The sequence below is a fragment of the Thermobia domestica genome, chromosome 1, assembly GCF_964235325.1.
Source record: "Thermobia domestica chromosome 1, izTheDome1.hap1.1, whole genome shotgun sequence".
Classification (NCBI taxonomy): Eukaryota; Metazoa; Arthropoda; class Insecta; order Zygentoma; family Lepismatidae; genus Thermobia; species Thermobia domestica.
In genome coordinates this window covers 132,327,198-132,351,976 of record NC_137454.1, presented here as the reverse complement: position 1 = coordinate 132,351,976, position 24,779 = coordinate 132,327,198, and the positions used below count along the sequence as shown (strand labels likewise).

Below are 24,779 nucleotides of genomic sequence, written 5' to 3'. Positions count from 1 at the left end.
CTGTCTGCTCTCAAACAAAACAAAGAATGAAAACTGTATTTGACGAAGCCCAAACTCTATTTTAATTTATTTCTTTTTCCTCCTCTTCTTTTAATTAAGCAACAATTGAAACCAGCTGAGCGCAAACTCGCTAAATATTGTCGGGATAACATTACTCATACTATGGGCAAGTATATTCGCCATACGCAATACAAAATAGCCAAAACAAAACGAAAGCGTATATGTACGCCATCCGCACAGCAGGTGCGTTTTGAAGATACGAGTTAACTCGCCACCCACACTGAAGGAGTTAAGGAGCCATATCTCGGGAACTGTAAGTCATAGAGAGATGATATTTTGCGAGAAACAGAACAAGGTGCGGATAAAAAGATTTTGGTTTACATTTTGGAGCAATCACAGTTATCCTTCCTGCTCCATCTCTCCATTCTTTTTAAGATCAATCTGGCAATGCTCTTTGAGCATTCTCAACTGGTTTACTTATAAACACCAAAAATTAACATGATCATTGCTGACAAATAGCTAACTAATTTGTAGTCGTATAAAGAAAATTTGGCAATTCAGTAGGCTAACATCGAGAAAAGAAACTGAGTTTGGATAATGAAAGTACTAGAAAGGTCGCTTGCCTTGCATTAGCTATTGGATTATCTAGAAGGCGGAGAATACCCCACAAAGGAAAGTGGAATAACACGAAAAATACACCCTTCAGAAATCCTTGTAGTTTGATCTAATTGTTTTGATGCAAGTTATTGTAAATAAATACTTGTTTTGACTTTTTTAATATTCACTGGACCCTGTAGACTAACTTGAAAAGAAGCGGAATTACTGGACGCCAAAGTACGTACTTCATGTAGTACGAATAAAAGAAATTCACAAACCTTTTGTTACAGTCTGTGAGTACAATTACATTTTGAAACTCTTTTTTTTAAAAAAAATACGGATGATAAATTTGCCGCATGAGTTTCCACGTGCGGTCTCATCCTACTTGGATGCATGGATTACAATTTAGCGTCCCTTTCAGCAGCAAGGCTATATGAGACGTAAGCCTAGTGCTTAATGTAGGATCCGAACTACATGAGCTCCCACAAGTATTCTACTTCACTAAATGTAGAATGATTGCTGGTATTGTTATTACTGTCTAAAGTATTGTCTGTGTTAAAAACCGCGTGGAGAACTTTTCGAAGTGGTATTATTTGGAAACCAAGTCTGTGAGAAAATATGAAGAAGTTTTTTCATCTTATTTTCGTAAGTACAATCACATCTCGAAATTTTTCGGTCTATTTTCGAATCACAGTGTATGTAGCTATTTACTTTGTTCGAGTGTCATACTGAAACCAGTAACGTATTAAATGAAGTTCCTGTTTCACCTACAGTTCGCGATATTGGTGATGGTCCGCCGAAACTGATAGTAATATGACAGCTCACAGTTAAAATCTCTACTAGTTTTGGCAATAAGACAACTAACAAATATTAAGAATACGATTATACAAAGTCCTGTTCTGTGCACAGAAATCTGTGTAGCCAAATAACGATATATATATATATATATATATATATATATATATATATATATATATATATATAGATAGATAGATAGATAGATAGATAGATATAGATATAGATATAGATCAGACATTTATAATCAATAGTATCATAGCTGTTTAGAAAACATACGGAGACTATTTAGAGTTTAGACTACTGCATTAAATTTAAAGTACAGAAAAGTAGATGACTATGTAGCTTGAAGTTAAACTGCTGGGTTTTTTGTATTTAACATTTATTCTGTCAACTGTGAAGCACATCCGAATTTGTTAGTCATACGCGGTCCATTTCTTTCTTTTATCTTATAGTTGAAACACTATTTATTTATCAACACAACAGATAGAAATCCAGTCACAGTGTTGAAATATTAGAAAGCATTTTTACAATAGTTTTTTTCTAGTGCCTTACAGAACATTGTACATTATCAGTTTTATTATGTTTTACACATAGGCAAAACATATCCTGAATGGTGATATCAATATTATGTTGGTCATACTTTTTTGCAATAGAAAAGACGTGGATTATTAGTTCGAGTTCTTTCCAGTATCTGCATAACAGGGTGTCTAATGACCTGGAAAACCTGAGAAGCCTGGAATTCATTTTTGTACCTGGAAAAAGTCTTTTTTAAAAAGCTTATGTTTCTGAGTATGTTGATAGCGACCACGGGAATATCTGAGCTGAGTCCTATCAGTGCTTCCACTTGATTGTGACACTTCTTTTTTTCTTTCTTCTTTCATATTTCTTTACGCTTTCCTTTGTGAGAGTTCCCATAGAACTAGAAAGTCTTTAGATGGAGTTCCTGTCCATATTCTATGTGGCAGTTCGAAAACATTTTTTTGCTACAGTACAAATCTAGAAATCAGGGAGATATTGGAAAAGGAAGTTTTACCAAAAAGTAAGGGACTAGGCAGGGAAAATGATACTTAAATTGGAAATCAAGAAAAATTGAGAATTTTTGCTCAGGAAGTTCAATGTTCATGATTGTTGCTTCGAAGTTATGAGAGGCGTCAATTGCTTACTACCAAAAACTGAGGCCAATGAAATGCTTCGAGAGTCATGAATCACACTTACTCTTTTAATCTTCGTGGAAAAGCAGAAAATGACACCTGTAGTTGCAGATATGGTGAAACGAGAGTATTTGAAATTGTGTTCGAACCCTGAAATTACACAGAAGTTGACAAAGTTCAGTCAAAAAGATGAGAGATTAGATTCTTTCCTATATGATTTAGTCACAAATGAAAGCTCTAATGCTTTTACTACTTTCATGCTTAAAATTTGTGTTCTTTTTCATTGTAACGCTGCAGTAGAAATTAGCTTCTCCGTTAACAAAGAGTGCTTTGTGGAAAATGTACAGGACAAGAGCTTGGTTGCTTAAAGAAGTATGTTAGAGCTATACATACTGCTGGAGGGATATCCAATGTTAATATCACAAAAGGCCATGATTCATTATGTTGAAATGCGACAAGCAAAGAAATGAGTATTTGAAAGACTGTACTGAAAAAGGAGACAGAAAATATCAAGAAAAGAAGAGACTTAAAGCAAAAGTAAAAATGTTAGAAATAAAGAGTAAAATTGCTGACTGATGCTGAAGCATTTGCTTTGGATGAAGAAGCAAAAAAGTTAAAAGCTACGTTGAACTCGTAAAATATAAGAATCAAGATTCGATAAGGATCTGCAGTTTGTTATTTGGCTTACACAATGTGTAATCGTAAATTAGCGTGTGCTTTTATTTACAAAGGAAGAAAGTTCTACTTATAGAAATTGTACTCAAAAAGCACCAATTTGAACTTTTTTTTTTTTTTTTTTGTTACTTATACTTACAGACAGGCGTATTTTTTTTAATCAGAATTTACTTAATTTTATGTAACTATTGGTAAATGTTAAAGGAATTGCATTAAAAAAATTAATTTTAAGTCAATACAAAGTATATAATATGTTGTATTTAATCAACTCCAATCTTAAACGTTTTTGTTACAGAATTATTATACAAGCTCAAAGTACTAAAGTAACCTAGGTAACTTGCTTCTTTCAGTTCAAGGATTTCCGAATGGTACAGTCCGCAGCAAAAACCCTGCAACATGAGCATGTACGTTTATTGGAAAACTACGCCTAACAACGCAGGAAATCAATCTAACGTCTAAGTGGCACGAATCACCCCAGCAGAAACCTCGGCGTCCTCCCCTGCACACTTATTTTGGAGCAAAAGACTTCGTCGTTTCACAATAAACTTACATGCTCATGTTGCAGGTTTTTTGCTGTGGACTGTAGCTTTGGACCAGGCCTAGGCTGTAGGCTGGTTGTTCTAAAAAAGTTACTTGTGAATCCAGAATATTTTTGTTTTGCAATTCGTAACTTCTCTATTTCTGTTTACCTAGCCACTCAATCTTTGTATGAGTAAATGTGTAAAAAAGAAATAATTGTATATTTCCCATCCAAGGAAAATATGCAGTAACATGTGATCGTAAATTAACGTGTGCCTAGAATTTATATTAAAATTTATAATAATAACTTTTATAACGTCTTCACGTAGTAAAAACAAAATGTTAAAAAGTTAATATTATCAAAGGATAATATTATCAAAGGATAATATTATCTCTCCTTAGTTAAACGTGAAAACTATGTGTGCTGTTGTCAGTTACTGTACATTTTTCTTAACTGGCCTTCTGGTAAGGGATATTAACAGAAACAACTTTTCTTCGTTTAAAAAAAAAAAAAAAAAAAAAAAAAAAAACTGGCAAATATATAAATAGACCTGGAAAACCTGGAAAAAGCCAGGAATTTAAAAACAAACATTTGTAGACACTCTGCATAAGTTCTCACATTATGTCGTATCTCCTGCAGTGTTGTTTTCAGGCATCTTCAAGAAGAAACAACGTTCCTTAGATTTCCCCATGCCCCCAAGACTTCTTGATAAAAGTGGATACTGATAAAGACATTGAAATCTGTTTAAGTGTTATACGTTCTAAGAGAAAAAATTGGTTTCCTTCACAAATGAACAAACAAACTTCCCTGCTTAGATTATTTTTACCCTGAAATTAGTTTGTCCACAGAAAAAAGTCTGTGAATCGCAAGGATAAATGATAAAAAAACGGGCACTAATAAATATTCAGTGTTGTAATGTCATCTGAACAAAAGAAACATTACTTTATCAAAAGTAGTTTCCCAAGGATCGATTAAGCACCTTTTTGTTACTACAGTTTCGAAGGCTACAACCGCCCAGAACGGTTTTAGGTGATGGACCGTATACTCTTTGTTTTCTAGCCCAGATAAATTCTTATATAATAACTAACTTACTTACTCTATGGCCTATGAAACCCGGAAATTCAATGCTGCATTCACAAAAGCTTTCCATTGAGCTTAGCTGACTGGATTCTGTTTCTACTTGTATTCCTATTTGTGCGAGATTTTTAATATTGTCCTCCATGTGTCGTTAGGTCTTTCTAATGGTCTTTTTTCTGATTGGATTTCGTGTTAAAGTTTTTCTTTTATTCTGTCTACATTACCTACCTACCTGATCGTCCAAGACTTAATGAGCAATGTTAGGTAAACGATAAAAATTACGCAGTTGCTTGTTAAGAAGTTTCCGCAATCCCTGTTGGTATTCTTATGTAATACATTTTTAATTCACGTGAAAGTGATTAGTAAAAGAGAACCTAGAGTCAAAATTGAAAAGTGCATCATGCGAAATGTTAACAGTAAGAGATATTGATTAAGCATTTGTTGATTGTTCGTGTAGGAAAGATCTAAGAACGAATAGATAGTTTATTAAATTTGATACTTATTATTATTGTTGGCTTCGTACGAGATTTTCTTCTGAGAAAATGACAATTTTATTCACATTTTTCGTGAGATGGCAGAGTTTTCATTGGCCATTGCTCAATCTAGTTATAGGAATCAATCCATGAATAGAAAACAGGGAAATAAAAGGAGGAACCCTAAATACCAAAGTAAAAAAAGGCAGAGCCACTACAGAACAGTCAACAGACTTCACCTATAGATTAGATTTTAGTCTGCGCTATATGCCAAAAGTGCGATCGCGGGACTTCCAGTGTTTTAAACGAAAAAAAAAAAAAAAGCTTAGGACCGCGCTTTGTAACGGGGCCCAGTAATCAAAAACTTGAATGGCTACAAGAACATGAAAAGAGTGACGTGTTACTTGTCAGGATGGACATGTAAGCTATGAAACTCAAAATTCTTTTAAAGTCGTTGTATGTGAATCATTTTATAGTATGCCAATAGGAGCGAAGCATTGTTTTAATTTTTCATCAGTTGTATCATTTAGACGAGTAGAAAATCTAGATGAAATAAACAAAACATCCCTACTGTTCATATTAGCTGTCATTACAAAGTAATTTGATTGTTTTGATTTCAGAATGATTAATCTTATTAAAATTCAATCAACGTATGGTTAGGACGTTCTCTTTTGGTATATGTGATCGTTTACTTGGTTTCCATTAATCTACAAAGGATAATCATACGATATAAAACTAAATAAACAACAATGTTTAACATATCTCACCTTCGATGCGGGAGACGCGGATTTTTATTCCCGTGGGGAGTGTATGTGATTCGGATTCCAGGTGTTATGTAGCTTCAGTTTTGAAAAGAGTTCTTAAATTAGCATTCCTACATTTCTGGAATATCATTGAATGACAGGAAAACTGAAAGTTATAAAGGAAATCTTGTAATTTGTGTAAAATGACATGAAAATCAAGGAACTTAACTATGTTAAACAAAGCGCATGTCTTCATGAATAGAACTTTTTTTTTTTCTCAATTATAAGTCATATAATATGGCGTCTGAAGGCATAAATTGGTTATTGTATCTGCTATTTAATGAGAAGCTACATTGTTTTCAGGAATTGCATAATGTAGACAGATCCTTAACACACCTTTTGATGCACTGAAACATCAGCAAAGTTGCCAATTCAGAGCGTTGATTTATGAAAACTGCGATTTCCCTAGTTGCCCCTTACAGAGGCCTCATCCGATTAGTTATCGATGGAAATGAAAAATTATTTTCTCTGCTCCATAGTTTCCAAGCTACTCCAACTAAACAAACTGAAAGTTAACGACAAAACATCCATACGTATTAGTTATAAGTCAATTTACATGCTTTGCAAAAAAAAAAAAAAAAAAAAAAAAACTTCAGTTACATCTGGCAACACTGTGTGGTTTCTATGCTTCAATCGTTGCTTCCTAGTTTAAAAATGTATGCATGAACAACGTTTCATTTTGGTATAACCATTATTTGTGTATCACTTCAGGTTCAAAAGTTCTACTATCCCAAACTCCGGGTTGCATTGTATATTGGACACCCTGTATTACTTCATGAATTTTAATTAATGCAGTTTGGTTCTCTGATCATGCTATTGTCCATGATAATGTTGAATCATACACCTTTGCTTTCCATACTTTTGGAAGAATACGGACATCGTTCCTAATCTACATTGGTGTTATTTTTATTGTTGTTCTGTTGGTCAAGTTAACTTGTGTAATTTGTAACATTAAAGTGACTGTATATGATATTTTTAAAATACCAAGTAAATAAAGTGATTGAGGAATGCGATAGATGTCTTTGAGATGGAGGGTACCATTAAAAACAGATTGTGTTTTCTTATGCAAATTCGAGAGTTCTTGAAAGGGAAAAATTAGGAAAAATTACATTTTTCGTCAGGGTAAAAAGTAGTTTCATATTTTTCTCGACCAATAATTAAATCAAATACAATTTAAACTGAATTCTAACTATTGGTTAAATGTAACTTTGATGATTTCTTCAAAGTTATTATACACAAGCTCAAAATACTAATGTCTCAAACGTCTCAAGCTAAATTTTAAAAAAAAAGCGGAATATTTGGCAGAGTCGATAGGTGCCTGCCGCTAAAATGCTTTGGGATCTTTCCAAAATTTTACATTTCTTGAGGCATAACAGTAAAAAGTAATTTTCCCCTGACCCTAGTTTAACAGTACGAACGAAGAATTTAATTTTGGAACATTTAACACTAACAATAACATCAGTTCGTTCATATGAGTTTCGATACGAAATAATTATAACTCGAGAATTTGTATTCGTATTAACTTTTTAAAAATTAATTTATTCGATCGCCTTTTGTTTATTAAATAGAACATCATAGAAGTGACAAAAATGAAAACTGCCGAACCCCGAGACGTTTAAGAAGTTTTGTTAGCAGAGGAGAAAAAGGACGTAAAAAATCTGAGAGTGCGTATCTTTATTTGCTTTAATTGTTTGTATTGCCTAGCTAAAATTAATGAAGCTAGGAAGGCTAAGTAGGAAAATGGTTCAGCTTATACAAAGGCTAGAATATCGTTCGTAGTTTTTGAGTATGTCTAAAATTTTAGGCTTGTTCTGTAACTGGCTCAGTTCCATGTTCATGTTGTTGCTGGCTTATGTAGAGATCGATTTTTTTTTTTTTTTTTTTTTTTTTTTTTTTTTTTTTTTTTTTTTTTTTTTTTTTACCACCACCACTTAAGGTTTTCATACAGTCTCCGATTTGTATAGTCATATTTTCAAGATTTATTTTAGTGCTGGAAATTTGCTGCTTGGCAGATGTGACGAACTTCCGAGTGTGACGTCCTGTAAAATCAAATATGGCGAATGCTGAACTACGTTTTGATAAAATGTAAAAATTAAATGAGTATGTAACATTTTGTGTGAATATCAAGCAAAAGGACTCCGTGAGGAGATTTCGGTTTATATACATATTCAATTGGAGTCTATTACATATAAGAAGATAAGTACTTTCATATTTTAAAATCATAGGGTGTTTTTTTTTTTTTTTTTTTTTTCGCATTACAAAATATAGATTTTACCGAAGTTATATACAATTAATCAGTTTGTTTACTCTAAATTTGTTTTGATAACTTCAGTTCATGTTTACTCCTGCACATTAAGTCCAATTATCGCATCCATTCAGTTTCACCGGCAGTTTTTTTCTTTTTTTCTTTCTTTCTTCGACATCAACCAAAAGCTTCCGTGTAACCAAGTGATAAGAATTGCACACTTTTCATGCGTGGAAGTTCGATCTGATGAGGTGCAAGCACATTTCCTTCGGATTACATGTTGTATGTTACGTAATTTTAATAATGATAAAAGAACACTGACCCTCAAAATAAATCATCTGTATAAACCAATAAGATAAAAGATGTACGTAGTAATATCATGGCATCGTTCGAATATACGTATATACCACACAACTATTTTTCAGTATTCAAAATTATCACATTCTTTGTATTATTATTATTACTATTTTGAATTAGTGTGTGTTCCTTGTTTCAACTTCTACATTTCCAGACCGATTTGTCTACATAGTCAGAAAAATACTGCACTGATATATCATCATTATCTAACAAATCTATATTGTCAGCAAATACAAACAGTTCTACCAGTATTCTGTTGCTGTCTTTAATTTTCCTAATCGCATATTCTAAAATAAATTATAAAGTGACTGATAAAACGTTTCTCTGCTCTTGGTTGCCATATATTACAAAAGAATCAGGTATCTTTTTCCTAACGTGTACTTTATTTCTGATTTTATTAGTTAAATCTCAATGTAGAGAATTCAGGGTGTCTATTGGTCACGAAAGTCATGAAAAAGTCACGAAATCAGAAAACGGTCATGAAAGTCAAGAAAAAGTTACGAAATTTAGCTTTTGGGTCACGAATTTTTTTATCTGTACAAATATAAGTGCAGATCGGAAAATTTTGCTCTATAAAACGTCAAAATTCACCAAAAATGTCTATGGTCGGCTTTAGACGCTACAAAATCGTAACCAAAGTATGCTTCTATCGTATGTATGAAAATTCGGCTTAATTCGCACCCAAATTCGTACTTAAGGATGTTACGAAATTTTATGATTTGGTAAAGAAAAGGTCACGAAAAAGTCACAAAATTTGATTTTGAAATTTTAATAGACACCCTAGAATTCCAAAATTTTCTATGGTATTAGGTAGCTACGGCGCTCGTTCTTTTTCTTCCTCTCTCTCTTCCTCGTAATAGAATTAAATTAATATATTTCCTTAAAATGTTCTAATAGCTAGTGAACTGAAACAGATCTTAATCCGATTGGTGGAAGGATCATAATAATGCAAGTTTAAACAAAGTATATCGTTTTTTTGGATTGGAGTTAATGAACCAAGAATTTTGACAGTATATTGATTTAGTCATTTCTATTGTACAGCAGACTTAAGAAGAAAACTTGAATCCATTTAAGGTTCAAAACTCAATTATTAGATCAGAATTGCACATCTCGGGCTGCCAGATGTTCTGTATTTTACAGTGTATTTTCCTGCTCTGCATAGAGGCCGCACAGGACGCATATTTGTCCTATGTTTGCTCACTGTTACCGGCAGTGTATGAGCTTACTAGCGTTGCAAGACAAAAAATTGAGAAATCCAAAATCGGTAGATAAATACATTAAGATCGTTATTAAATATCGATTGGTGTTGGAAATGGCTCTTTGAAGTTAATGAAATACCTATTAGTCAAAATGATCAAGCAATTAAATGTACTGGTTAAAAAAAAATAAACATCAAAATAACTTGTTTAGAAATTGCTTTAATTTATTTATTTATTTACTTATTTTAATATCAAACAACGCGCGTCCTATATTTACAATGGAGAAGTATGCGAACCCTAGTAATACATATCATAGTCTTTGTACCATTACCTGCAACGTTTACATATATATAACAGACTGAACCATTTGAAATGAATTTTTGAACTTAGTACCTACGTCAAACTGGGTTTTTATCATGCCACATTAAAGCTTCTAAAGTAAGGAAAAGTAAACTTGGTATATAAACTACTCATTAAAAATAATTTGACATGTGTCCAGCATTTTTCAAGAATTCCACTTTGTATAAACCTCCTTGTTATAAGTATATGGCTTATTTCTCTGGTGTTTCAGAAAATTTTACTTCTAAGGGGAGAGGGGGGAGAAATTCCATATTATTCTAAATATATGAAAATAACATCGACATTGCTTGCTTCATAATCACAGGAAAACGTGTAAACTATTAGGAATGAGTTTTTGAACTTGAATCGACCCGGGTTTTATCTTGTCACTTTCACCAAAATGCATATACTAAGGGAAGAGCTCAAAATTTATGACAAAAATATCTGTCTCACGAGACCTTGAAGTTAGGCAGATGGAACTCGATATAGATAAAATCTTTATTGAATATAAGTTGAAACATGTCCCAGGATTTTCGAAAATTCTGCCTCAGAAGGAGGAGCATTTCTGTGATATTTTTATTTCGTATTTAGTACTCATAAAATGGGAAAAGCGAGAACATGTTTAAAATGAATTTTTAAACATAACTTAAGTTTTCCTGTGTATTTATCATTAGCTCTATACCTGGCTAATGCCAGTACGTATCCTAAAGGGAAGCTAAATTTTTCGCAAACAATAATGGCCGCACTGTTTGGAAGAACCTTTTAAAGATAGCACTTGGTCTTTTCATTTCAATTTAAATATGCATCCTATGAGATTGAAATACTCTTCATTCAAGATAAACCTACCCTTACTATTAAGAATGGGCATTTCAGCTAGTAGTTAGATTGTAAATAGAAAGAAAAAGCCATTTGTTATTCGAAACCCCTTACTACTAAAAGATATATACTGTATGTTGTGGTGTTACTTTTGTCATACTGAGTGCAGATAACGTGCAATCAGATATTTATATTGGTATGGAATTCGTGCAACCATGGTTCGACTAGGAATGCATTAAACTAGTAGAGAAGAGAAAGCAGGCAAAATTACGCTGGCTACAAAATCCGAATGAAATAACTACACAAAATTTCTCAGATATCAGGCGAGAAACTTCCAAAACTTTTAGAACAAAGAAACGCGATTTTTTGAAAGCTAAAATTAAGGAAGTTGAAGATAATAGTAAAAATAAAAATATTCAGAACATGTATAAGGGGATCAGCGAATTTAAGAAAGGCTATCAACCTCATGCTTATATATTAAAGAAAGCTGACGGAACAGTTCTCACTGATACGGATAGCATCTTAAATAGATGGAAAGATTTCTTTGACTATTTGCTGAACACGCAGCCACAAACTAATGTGCGTGGAGAAAAGATGATACACACCGCAGAACCGTATATTCCAGAACCCAGCCGAATAGAAGTAGAAACCGCTATAAAGAAATTAAAAAAAACACAAACCTCCGGGTGTAGATGAAATTCCGGCTGACTTAATTTTAGCTGGAGGCGAAAAATTGTGGACAACATACACACTCATTCTCCTTATCTGGAACAAGGAAAAATTGCCACAAGAGTGGAAAGAATCATTGTTCCAATTCACAAGAAAGGCGACAAAACTGACTGTAATAATTATCGAGGCATTTCTCTTCTGTCAACATCCTATAAAATCCTTTAAATATTCCATTAGAAAGATTGACCCCATACTCAAATGAAATTATTGGAGATATCAGTGTGGGTTTAGACGAAATCGATCAAATTTTTACCTTTCGCCAAATACTCGAAAAAAAAAGTGGGAATATAATACCCCGGTACATCAACTATTTATTGATTTTAGAAAGGCGTACGACTCGGTTAGGAGAGAAACATTATACAACGTTCTTATAGAACTTGGAATACCGAGAAAGCTAATTAGATTATTTAAGATATGTTTAAATGAATCCCAAAGTAAAGTCCGGTTAAAAAAAACTTACGTCCACGAGCTTTCACGTTGAAAATGGCCTGAAACAAGGAGATGCGTTATCACCATTATTATTCAACTTTGTCCTGAAATACGCTATAAGGAAAATGAAAGATAGCAACCAGGAGGGACCTAGAGTTGAGCGGTATTCACCAGGTTATGGTATATGCTGATTATGTAAATTTAATAGGAGATGATAGGAGAAGAATAGAAAGAAATTCAGAGATCTTATTAAACGCTTGCAGGGACATGGGTTTAGAAGTAAATGCAGAGAAAACTAAATACATGGAAGTGCGTCGGGACCGTAATACGACAAATTGTGGATGCGTTAAAATATTGAATAATACTTTTGATAAAGTGGATACTTTCAAATAGTTAGGATCAGTATTCATCATCATCATCATAGGTATTCTGCCTTTATTGCAGGTCACTTGCCGCAGTTGAGAAACTTCCATGCTCCACGGTCCTCCGCTAACTTCTTCGTCTTCGCGTATGATCTTTCTGTTTTTATATCATCCATTAATTGTAGTCTCCTTCGCCCCCTCCCTCTCTTTCCCGACACCATATGAGGCGTATAGTTTCTAAATCCGCCATCTCCTTCATAAAAGGTTTCGTGAAAAACAGGAAAAACTGATCACTCAGAGTGTATGTGAGATAAAATTTTCTTTTTATAAATACTTTCCTGCTTTCTGGACATTCATTATAACTACCAAATGACAAAAATCTCTCCCATCGTGTCGGGCATGGAAAGGAATACCAGTAAATCTACTTTTTTTGAAAATTGGAGATAGCGGATTTAGAAACTATACGCCTCATATCCTCTAGGACAGCGTTTCCCAACCTTTTTCAACTTGCGGCGCACTACGGGCGTAACTTGAATTCTCGCGGCACACTCATAGATATTATTATTGTAAATATAAAATACCGCAGTATTTTTTTCTGTTATTAGCCTACTGATCTCCTTCTCTCAGAGAAGAAAACTCGACCACTGGTTTTTCCCCGTGGTAAATCATTATGCTTATTTTTCATTCTAATTTAAAAATAGAAAACAATTGCAATGAAATATTGGACTTAAGTTTTTAAAACTAAGCTTTCTTTTTCGAAAACTGTATCCAACCTTTCACTAAGAAGAAACATCACTAAATAACGAACGAAGAAACAAATCTCTTTTAGTTTTAAAACACAAATGTAGATAATTTGTATGCATGTTTGCTCTGTCGAAAGATGGAATGATATTTTAAAATTTTAAGTTACGAAATAGTCTGCAGCAATAAAGAAGCAATAATAGTCATAACAATGATAACAAATACTTATTTCAACATTAAAAATGTACAAAAAAGTAACATGATATGTAAGTTAAAGTTGTAGATTCATAGTAGAGGTTCATAGTAATGTGAAATACAAATATACATTTTTCTTTTGTCTTGCAATTTGATTGCTATAGAATTAATAATTTTTCGATTTCCTCGCGGCACACCGGTTGGGAAACGCTGCTCTAGGACGTCCCTCATGATACAATCTCTTCTTAGGCAATGTCCCAACCAGTTTCTCTTCCTCTTCCTAATAATATCTAAAAGTGTCCTTTTCTCACCCACCATTTCTAACTCACTCTCAGTCGTTTTGCGCTCGACCCAACAAATTCTTTCCATTCTTCTCTACACCCACATTTCGAAGGCTTCCAGTCTTATTTTCATCACCTTTACGTAATGTCCACGTTTCCGCCCCATACAGTACAACACTCCACAAGAAGCATTTTATGAGTCTTTTTCTCAACTCTTTCTTCAAGGTCCCACAAAACAGACTTTTCTTCCCCCTAAAGGCTTCTTTCGCCATTCCTATCCTTGCTTTTATTTCACGTTCGCACTTCATGTTATTACTATGAATACTACCCAGATATCGAAAACTATTCACTTGTTCTATTTTCTCCCCTCCTACTTTTATATTTGACACAGACCCCTTCGTTTGTCTTTTTAACATTTATTTTATCCCATATTCTTCAAAGCCCTTTCTCATTTTTTCTAACATTTTATTGATTTTCTTTTCAGATTCTGCAACAAGCGCCATATCATCTGCAAATTTTATGCATCTAATCATTCTACCTCCTACCGAAATACCATCATCGTCATGTAAACTCTTTTTCACTCTCTCTTCTAGATAGACATTAAATAGTGTTGGCGAGAGGCAGCATCCTTGTCGAACTCCCATTCCAATTGCCCTCTTTTCCGTCAGTTCTTCCCCTATCCTAACACTTACTTGTTGGTTCATGTATAAGTTTCTTATAAGTCTTCTATCTTTCCATTCCAACCCTATCTTCGTTAGAACTCCCAACAACAATTCCCAATTCACGCGGTCAAAAGCCTTTTTAAGATATATAAATATAACATACACCTCTTTCCCTTTTTCTATAAATCTTTCACCGATCGCCCTTAATAATCCAATTGCATTTCTTGTGCCCTTGCCTCTTCTGAACCCTAACTGCTCCTCCTCAATTTCTTTATTTGTTCTTTCATATAACCTTCTGTTCAGTATTCGGAGCAGAATTTTAGCTGCATGAGATATGAGACTAATAGTTCTATAATCCTCACATCTCTTTGGGTTCGATTTCTTAGCCATCGGTATCATGATCGTTTTCAGAAAGTCTTTTGGCCATTCTCCTGTTTCATATATATCATTGCATAGTCGGAACAATTCTTTCTTTCCCTTGTTTCCTATATTTTTAATGAATTCTATCGGTATGTTATCTATTCCGGTTGCCTTTCCATTCCTAATCTCGGATATAGCCTTTTCAAACTCATCCCTAAGAATACTAAATCCTTTATCATCCTCGCCTACTTCATTTTCTACTTCAACATTTAGGCTACACGGTCTATCCCTACTATCATATAAGTCTTCAATGTATTCTTTCCACCTTCCTATGATCTCATTTCTCTCGCTGATTACCTTCCCATTCTTATTTTCTACTACCATCAGAATATCCCAGTGTTTCCTCCGAAATTCCATAGATTTCATCTCCTTGTACATTTCCTCATATTTCCCAACTCTTTCTAATTCTTCTATGTACTCGCATTTTCTTTTGTAAAACTCTTCCCTCGCTCTGTCTGTTTCTCTTCGTAATTCATTATATAACTTTCTGTATCAACCTGTTTCCACATCTTCCTCTCCCTCATTTTCTGTAACATCTCCTCTGTAACCCATGGTTTCTTAGCAGTTTTGTGTTCGCGGTAACCTACTGCTTCTTCTGCGGCTGGCTATAAGCAACGTTTAATATGTTCCCACCGTGCGTTACTACGTGCACCTATTCTTTCCTCGTTTGAACATTTTTCTTCCAATTTTTCAACGAAAAGATTTCTTATTTCCTCGTTTTTCAACTTTTCAGTATTTAACACTTTGCTACCTACTTTTCTTCTGCCTACATTTTTCAGTTGAATATCTACTTCGGCCAGCACAAGATTATGATAAGAGAAAATATCAGCCCCGGGAAGGGTCTTCGCGTTCTTTAAGCTATTCCGATACCTGTCCTGAATCATAACATAGTCTATCTGATATCTTCCGCCGTCTATTGGTGATTTCCATGTATATCTTCTTCTCTTGTGCTGATTGAACCAAGTGTTCCCAATTACTAGTGAATTCTGTCTACAGAAATTCACCAGTCCCTCTCCCCTTTCATTTCTTTCGCCTAAACCATATTTGCCTACGATACTACCTTCCTGTTTTTCTCCCACAACTGCATTGAAATCTCCCATTAGAATTATGCATGCACCTTTCTTCTCCCTATCTATAATTTCTTCTGTTTTCTCATAATTTTCCTTTACTTCATTTGCATGCGAAGTCGTCGGTGCATATGTCTGTATCACCACTAGATCCTTCTTTTTTCCTTTAAGTCTTAACATCATAACTCTATCATCAATAAATTCTACTTTCACTACCTTCTCCTTTAAGCGCTTTCCAAGAATTATTCCTACACCATTATGACCGCCCTTTTCATTACCTGAGTAAAACATTCTATATCCTTCGCTGTTCAATACCCCATTACCTTCCCATCTAACTTCACAAACGCCTACCAAATCTAAATTATTTTGTTTCATTTCTTCTTTAAGATTTTCTAATTTTCCTCCCTGTAGCATAGTACGCACGTTCCATGTCCCTATCCTAAACCTTTTGCTCTTCCTTGTCTTTCTTTCTCCCTCTGTCTTCCCCCCATTATTACTTTCTCGTCCAATAGTCCTTCCCAAGCCATCCCCCTCCCGAAGATCCGAATTGGGGGGATATTTTACCTCCGGAACTACATTTTGACCTGCGAAAGACCTTTGTTCATATGTTCTCTTTTTGCTGCCAGCAAACTAGGGAAAATAGAGTGGTGGTTTCCCGTTGCCTTCCACCCCGCAGTATCCCAGCCGTTAAAGTCACTCGGACCACGCCTGGGACTAATGTCCAAGTTGCCGTACCAATCACTATGATTTCCGCCAACTTGGCTGCTGGAGAACTGCTGCCTTCTCCCAGAACACTCTTCGTCTGGCTACTCCATTTAGACCAATTCGGTAGGAGTGGCCCTTCTGGTAGTGAACTACCACCGACACAGCTCTAAATTTCACTGTAACACGCAATCCTCCCCACCCGAGGATCAATATTAACAGACGAAAATCGTATTCACGAAGAAATTAAATGTCGACTAAAAAGAGAAAATTCGTGTTACTATTCGGTTCAAAATCCCTTGTCGTCGCGAATTCTGTCGAGGAATTTGAAGCTTAAAATGTATAAAACGATAATCATGCCTGTTGCTCTGTATGGTTGCGAAACATGGTCGCTTACTGTGAGAGAAGAACATAGACTGTAAATATTTGAGAACAAGATCCTGAGACGAATATTCGGACCCAAGAGGAACGGGAATGGGGAATGGCGGAATAACGAGGAACTACATAATTTATACGGTTTACCCAACATTGTTAGGGTCATCAAGTCTAGGAGGCTTAGGTGGGCAGGTCTTGTAGCTAGAATCAGGGTGGATTGATTTAGAAGAAGCTATCAAGAAGCTATTTTAGTCTTTCGTTTCCTTGTGCGTGGAAGTGATTAAAAAACACACACACAAACACAGTCCCCCCTTTTTCCTTTTGTTGTTCAGTTTGTTTACATAGATATTTTATCTGACCCATGCGAAGAATGCGTATTTCAGCTAGTGTATATATATATATATATATATATATATATATATATATATATATATATATATATATATATAAAAAGGAAGAGAGAGAGAGACAGAAAAGCAACCTAAACATGACTATGTGGAGTTGATTGAATTGACATTGTTAGTGAGGACATCCATTGGACTGTCGCTGGAGAGCGCCTTGAGCAATGCGTCGTAGTCATTGGATGGCCAAACGTGTATGTACCTTTTAAAACATCAATTTTGGGAAATCGTTACGTGCAAAAAAACTGGATAGGCGCACCAATCACTGCAAATGCACTCATCAATGACTTACTCCTTTGGAAAGATGCTGGAAAATATAATGTTTTGGTAAAAGGATAAGTATGACAAGAATAGTTCTCTAGTCTGACCTATAGTACCTCTCCTTGGTTTATAACTCCTTATTTACTGTTAAAATATCGGAACAAGTAAAGGTTGGTATTATGGAAAAAATGACAGCTGTTCCACTGCTTCGTATTGTAAGATAGAAGCTCCATGATAGCTGTGATCTATCTAGTTTTGTCAGCTGTAGAACCTTAGAACTAATATCCAAAGTAAAGATTGATATATCATTTCTTACAGTACGTCCCAGTGAGTAATTTAAAATCCTAAGTACTTTTGTTAACGTAAAATCTCAAAGTTATCAACGATACAGTTGAAAGTTGTCATATTATTTCAAGATTTCAACAGGTTAATGACTACTGATTAAGAAGAGAAATAATTGTTGCTGCACCAACAGAAAACTAGTTCCAACCAAATCAATAAAGAAAGCTATGGTGTAAAGTATAATATAGTCATCTACTTCAAAAGATTGAATCTAAACACTTAAGCTGACTTTCATTTTAGGCTTATAACTGATTGATACACTTTATATACATTTTTAATACCTTAAATATTTGTATCAATACAAATTTAATGACGGAAGCCTTTTGTTATTTTTTTCCAAACTGAAAAAAATATAAATTTCATTTGGTACAATTTTTGTAGTTGTTTGAGCACTGCCTTGTAAGTGAGATACGGGAATGAAATTTTGATAGAATACTTCTCCTATTTTCCTTCGTCTCTTTATTGAACTTGAATTTTTGCAATTATAAAGTGAACCACCCTAATATATATATATATTATAAAAATATATATAATACGTAGTTAGTTGGAAAAAAATCCTGTCTGCCTTTTGCCACATGTACCATGACACACACAAACCTATGAAAGGCACAGTTGTAGGATAAATATGGGGATGCTTCTTGATCAGTCAGTTTACCTTCTATAAGTAATTTGATCACTGATCTCTAGGGGTAGAAAATACATCAATAACATTTGTGAGTGGTTCGAAAATCAGATGTTATTAGCTGGATTTGAAAATATAGGTGTAGGGAACAGTTGTTACGGTCCACTCATGACATTCCACTTACTCCTCCAACCCCTTTAGTATTGGTGCTAGTGTGACATTGAACCTAAATAGAAGATTGACACTTTTAAATGTGAAAACCTATCATACTGCATACATGAACAAAATAGAACTTTGCGTGGCTGTTTGGACTAACCTCTTGATTTAAACACCCGAAATATCTCGGGTCTTTAATTTTTACAAAAACTAGTTGTTGTGCCCAAGTCTTCGGGCGTCTGTACACTATATATAAAAGCTCCAATATGTACTCCCTGTAATAGTAAACAGCAAAGCTCGTTCATATTTAGTATGAATATTATCCATTTTTAAATAATTAAATTGAAACAGTACAGTTTAAGTTGGTTAAATCTTTGTAATAGTTTTAAATCGGCAAACTAAATTATTGTCTCTGATGAGCTAAAATACAGTACTTTAACACGTTGACTGTCGTTTGTCTGGAATTCAATGTACAAACTGAGCGTTCACCTCTAGTGCTTGAGGTCCCGGGTTCGATCTCAGCCCCCGCCAAGTGAACTTTGTGGTGGACAAACACTATGTGCGTGGGTTTCCTCGGGGTTCTCCCATTTCCTCCCACTTTCTTCATTCCACCATTTCATTCATTACTCATCATCACCGTCTCCTTTAGCCTCACCGGCATAACCGTGGGACGTAAAACTCAGAGATTTCATTTAATTTTTTCAATACACAAACAATAAATTGCACTTTTGTAGCGTTCGTTCTATAGGTGTGTTTGCAGTTACATACATATGCCGTAGAAGTCAAAATTTAATGACCACACCGCGTATATACAAGACCATACACGAAGAAAATTATACATTTATGGAGCTGAAACAAAAGCGAAAATAAAATATTGTTGGCGAACTATTGTCCGTGGCGCACAGGTGATAACGATCAACAGATATGGTGGCAGTCAAGGTGTTAAGGCTGTAGCTTTGTGATAAAACTTAAAATAATTAAGCCTGTACAATAAATTAAATGAATTCTTTATAATTTAACGTTCAATAATTATGCCCTTTAGGTTAAATAAGGTGGATGGTTAACCAAAGTGTATGAGTATGAAAGAACTGGTAAAATAAAAAATTGGGAGGAAACGAGAATCCACTATCATTTATGTCGTCTTACACAAGCTGTCATGTCGTGTGATCGAGGCTGGATCCGTTTGCCATAGAGGTGATCTTGTAAGCTTCTGCACCAATAGGGCTGCTAGTTCAGTGACTTTTCTTGTTCATTTGTCTTGAATGACTCCCTAGTATCAAACATAATATAAAGGTTATGAGTTTAAAGTAATGAGGCGGGATTTATTCTCTCGTTCTTCTCCGTCCAATGAGATTCACCCAGTCGTTGGTATTTAGCGAAACCAAGAGGGTAAAAGCGATCGAAACGTAGGACTGACTACTTTGATCTGTCACAAATGAAAGTTGCCTTTCCCTTTAGTTACAAATTAAGATATATATATACTAATCTGAAGTGATATATTTTTATTTTTACATCCGTATCCTATGGCGTAAGTGTACAGACAAATAAAATCAAATTAATAGTTTGTTGCTGTTGTTATTAAACGTATTATTTGGTTTTGAATGCCGCAGTATCTCAACAACCTAAAATATTGCAGTGACCTTTTCTATACAGCAAATGGATTCAAAAACTTATTGTCGAGAATATTTTTTTTAAAATTCTTTATTTGTTAACAGGTCCACGACAAGCACAATTACCTATGTGGCAGTCAGAAGAAAATGTGCCTGTGATACAATTACCTGATATGTGGCTCAATCAAGGAATAGATTTCAGTGAACCCTGGCCATTAAGAGATGATATGGTGATGCGTGGAAACGGACCGATGATTCCTCTGGGCCAGATTCAGCGTCCAGATATACCATTGCATCAGTCATATCCACCATGTGATCCTCTGGCTTCTCCAGAATATTGGGGACCAGTGAGACGTAGAAGGCAACCGAGGCGTATTAATCCGTATCCAATGTAAGTAAATAACCTAGTAGACTAATTATTATTATTATTATTATTATTTTATTATTATTGTGTGTTTGTGTTTTTGTTTGTTTGTTTTCATGTATGGAATAATAGTCATCAAAACTATTTACAGAAGGTAAATAACAAAAAAAAAAAAAAAAAAAAAAACTTACACAAATGAGGCAGTCGTTAGCAGAAGCACATACGTCTGTCTGCTAGGTGTTAATTGATTCAATGGAAGTATAGTTTTGTTTTTATAGGAATTAGATTTTAAAAAAAGTAGTTGTTTACTGGAAAATAAAAGGTTTACGAATAAGAACAATAATACAGTTCCTTTTAGCCTTTAGCAACTTCTAATTTTTTCGTGCTTTTGTTGATGTTTATGTAAGCGGCTATATTTCTCAGTGTACCTCAATCGCATTAAGTCGACAATATTGATTTATTCGTAGTTCGACAAGTTTGCAAGTACCAGTATCTGTTGTACCGATTTCACTCAACATTCGGGAATAACAAGGAAAGTTTACTAAAATATCAAAAACTTCCATAAAATTCATGTCTGCATTAAAGCCCTCCTCTGGTCTAGTGGCTAGCGTATGTGCCTCTGGTGCACGTGGTGTGAGTTCGGTTCTCGGTTGGAGAACATCAAAGATTAAATTTCACAATCATTCACTTCCATTAATTATCTGTTTCCATTCGCCTAAAGGGATATCCGTGGAACTTTAAACTAAAAATTTCATTTAATTTCATATCTGTACATAAATAAAAATTTTCTTTTAAAAAGTCTGAGCCATGTTAATTATTCTGTCAAAGCATCAGCGTTCGTTCAGAAGAGAATATTATTTGTGGGGTTGGGACCTAGACAGATATGTCGGTTTTAGGTTATTTTGGACAACGAATACTTTTTAAGTTTATATACTAGTTTTCCATATTACGGCAGCAGTGCGAGTCATACTCAGTTTTGCTCGCAGTGAAACATTATTTCAAGTGAATGATGTAAATACCGAGAGAGTACAATGAAGCCAGGAGAAAATTATTTAATTTTCAGGGGAAATAGCTGAAACTTTCTCTATTGTAGAAGTTTTTTTTTCTCTCTGTCCCTGACCGACTTTTGTCCAATTCAGTTTCTGAGGGTAATGCCGACTTCCTGGTTGCATCATAATCTCATATTTACCCATATCATCTCTGTCGTCTTTCTTTTCCATCTCCTTTTCTTCGTTACTTATGTCCTCTGTTCCTTTATCCTCCACTTCGTCGTTAGTGAGGCGTCATTCTAATGCCATCGTAGTTCATTCCTCCTAAATATAAGAAGAAGTTATATTTTAAGCACAGAAATTCCTTCCTTCAAAGTCACTAAGCACACACAAGATACAGTGACAGGTCTCTATCCAAAAGTAGACGCACTGAAGTCCAGTCAGTCATATGTTCTCAAACAATATGAACGCAACAAAAATTTATTTTAGACATGCACTCCGCAGATTACTCAATGCTCGCTTGCTACAAAAATGTGTAGTATTTCAGAAATTTCAGTAAGGGCAGAGGGACACACAAAAGGGAGACGAGTGCGAGAGATAACTACAGTATGAGAAGGCATCAGGAATGAAAATCAATTTCAAAAGCATTTTTACAATTAGTAGTCATTTTTGAATTGATTTATATTTTTCATACTCCATATTTAAAAAAAAAAAAATTGAAAAAGTTTCTGCTGTGGATAAGAAAAGCATCTAAGCAATGAGGAAATATAGAAATTAACATTTTATTTTGCTTCTCAGGTATGTCAGCCTCGTGCACACACTAAAAATACATTCCTACCAATGCTTCTTTAGAAACTCTGAAATGAACAAGCTTCTTATACAAACAAAGGCACTTGGCGAACTGGACTTCGACGTTGCATTTAATTATGGCACCCTCACATCCTTCTGCTCCGAGCACGTAAAAAACGGATGTAGAAAGCATCTACAAGGCTATAAAAAGACAATGAAATAAAAATCATACTTCAGGTTATAGAATAGTATGTTAAAAACGTTGCGTAAAGATTTTAACTAGTCCGCATCTAATCTTATTGGAGTTCTACTAATTTATCAACCCTGGCGCGCTGACTAAACAAACTTAAACAACTAGCTAACAAGGAAATGCTTAGCGTCAAGAATGCTAAAATTTATCAGTTCGAAGCAGAGGTAAACTTGCCGCAGAAAGAGAGAAACTTGAGAAAGAAGTAGAAACTAACGTTCGTAGTATATACTAGCAGAACCATGTCTATAACAAAAGTTAAATATCAGCTTTCGCTATAAGAATTATTCACATCGATATTTAGACAACCCTGAATTCTGATACGCGATAGGAGAATAGTTGTGTAAATGAAAAGAAAGAAAAGAAAAAATATGTCCGATTTATGTAGAGAAGGAAACTGTTAAATCTACAACAACGAGTAAGAAGCTTCGTTATGATTGTCCAAGAGGAACTTCACAAGCAGTTTGTGTGTATAATACTAAAGCCAAGGAAAGTATGACAGATGTAAAGAAAATAATCTGAGCGCAGTGAGTATATCTCTGTCCCAGTTTTTAAGAACTTAATTTACCAGAACTCCTTAGTATATTTAGCCTATCCGTTCGGGAGACAAAAAAATCTCAAGAACTACTTGACAAATCATCAAATTTGGTGAAAATTTAGAGATCAAAAGTTAGGAACCGATTTTTTTTGAGCCAGTATTCAAATCGTAGCTGGCAGAAAATCAATCACTTCCAGTTTACCGCTAATCGCTATGGTGTAGAAATGGTAATAAAGAGAGAAGAGGTTTCCTGCAATGGATTAAGCATCCCCAAGAATACATCTATATCCTTAAGTCTCCACTAAAACCGGAAATGGTACAAATCCACTATGACTTCCGGTTTCAGTATTGATCTGCATAGAGCAAAAACGCTAAGAGTAGCGAGAAGCAGTTTTATGCAATCGATTTAGCGTTCTAAGAAAAGGTATCCTTTCTCTTAACTACCTATTCAAGTTGAAAATGGTAACAAGTAGCAAAAAAGCTGTTTTCTGTAATAAATTAAGCGTTTCAAAAATATAATATATTTTGTCTATTCTAATCTCTCTATTAAAATCATAAGTGGCAGCAAATCAACCACTTCCTATTTTAACGTTGATTACTAAGAGTACAAACGCTAATAGGGAAAGATAAACGGTTTCCTGCAATCGATTAACCTCCTGAATAACAAATTTCATAGCCTCTACTAAAACTAGAAATGGTAGAAATCCACTATGACTTGTGGTTCCAATATTAATATACTAGTGCAAAAACGCTAAGAAATAGCGAGAAACAGTTTTATGAAATCAATTTATCGTTCCAAAAACAGGTACCATCTCTCTTAACTCCATATTCAAATCGAAAATGATAGAAATCAACCACTTCCGGTTTAACGTTGATTGTTATAGAGTGAGAACGGTAACATATGCAATGAGCGGTTTCCTGTAATCAATTAAGCATCCCAAAACATATTCAGTCTCTACTTTATTCTCTCTATTAAAACTGGAAGTAACAGAAAATTAATCACTTCCTCTTTAACGTTGACCACTATCGAGTTGAAACAGTAGTAGATAGCGAAAAGCGGTTTTGTGTAATCAATTAAGTGTTCCAGGAATATATTTTATCTCTACTAAAACTGGAAGTGGTATAAATCTTATTACCACTTTTGGCGTAAATAATAATTGAGAAAATATCACACCGTAAAAACAACACCTTCACATGGTATACATGTAACATTGGTACTTGTTTCTTCTTAGTTTGCTTCAGACATTTTCATTGATGCTGCTGAATAAACATTTGTATCCACTTACAAATCCAAACGGCAAATTCATTTCTAGGGCTTAGTTCATAAAAAAGAAAAAAAATGAAAAGTAAGGCCACGTATCTATTGAGAACAGAGTTGTAAAGTTTAAAAAAAAAATGGTTAAAGTTGCCCTGCTATATATTGTTCCCCTTATCTCTGTCTGTACAA

At 34.5% G+C, this 24,779-nt stretch overlaps 1 protein-coding gene across 3 annotated transcripts in view; it reads left to right on the top strand.

Annotated features, from left to right (window-relative positions):
- The window catches only part of LOC145689307 (PC-esterase domain-containing protein 1A-like), a 110,738-nt gene that overhangs the window by 75,369 nt on the left and 10,590 nt on the right, over positions 1–24,779 (top strand). For all 3 annotated transcript variants that reach the window (XM_081763448.1, XM_081763451.1, XM_081763452.1), the window contains exon 10: positions 20,511–20,796. In XM_081763448.1, coding sequence (XP_081619574.1) covers positions 20,511–20,796 — 286 coding nt within the window. The remainder of the gene's footprint in view (positions 1–20,510; positions 20,797–24,779) is intronic.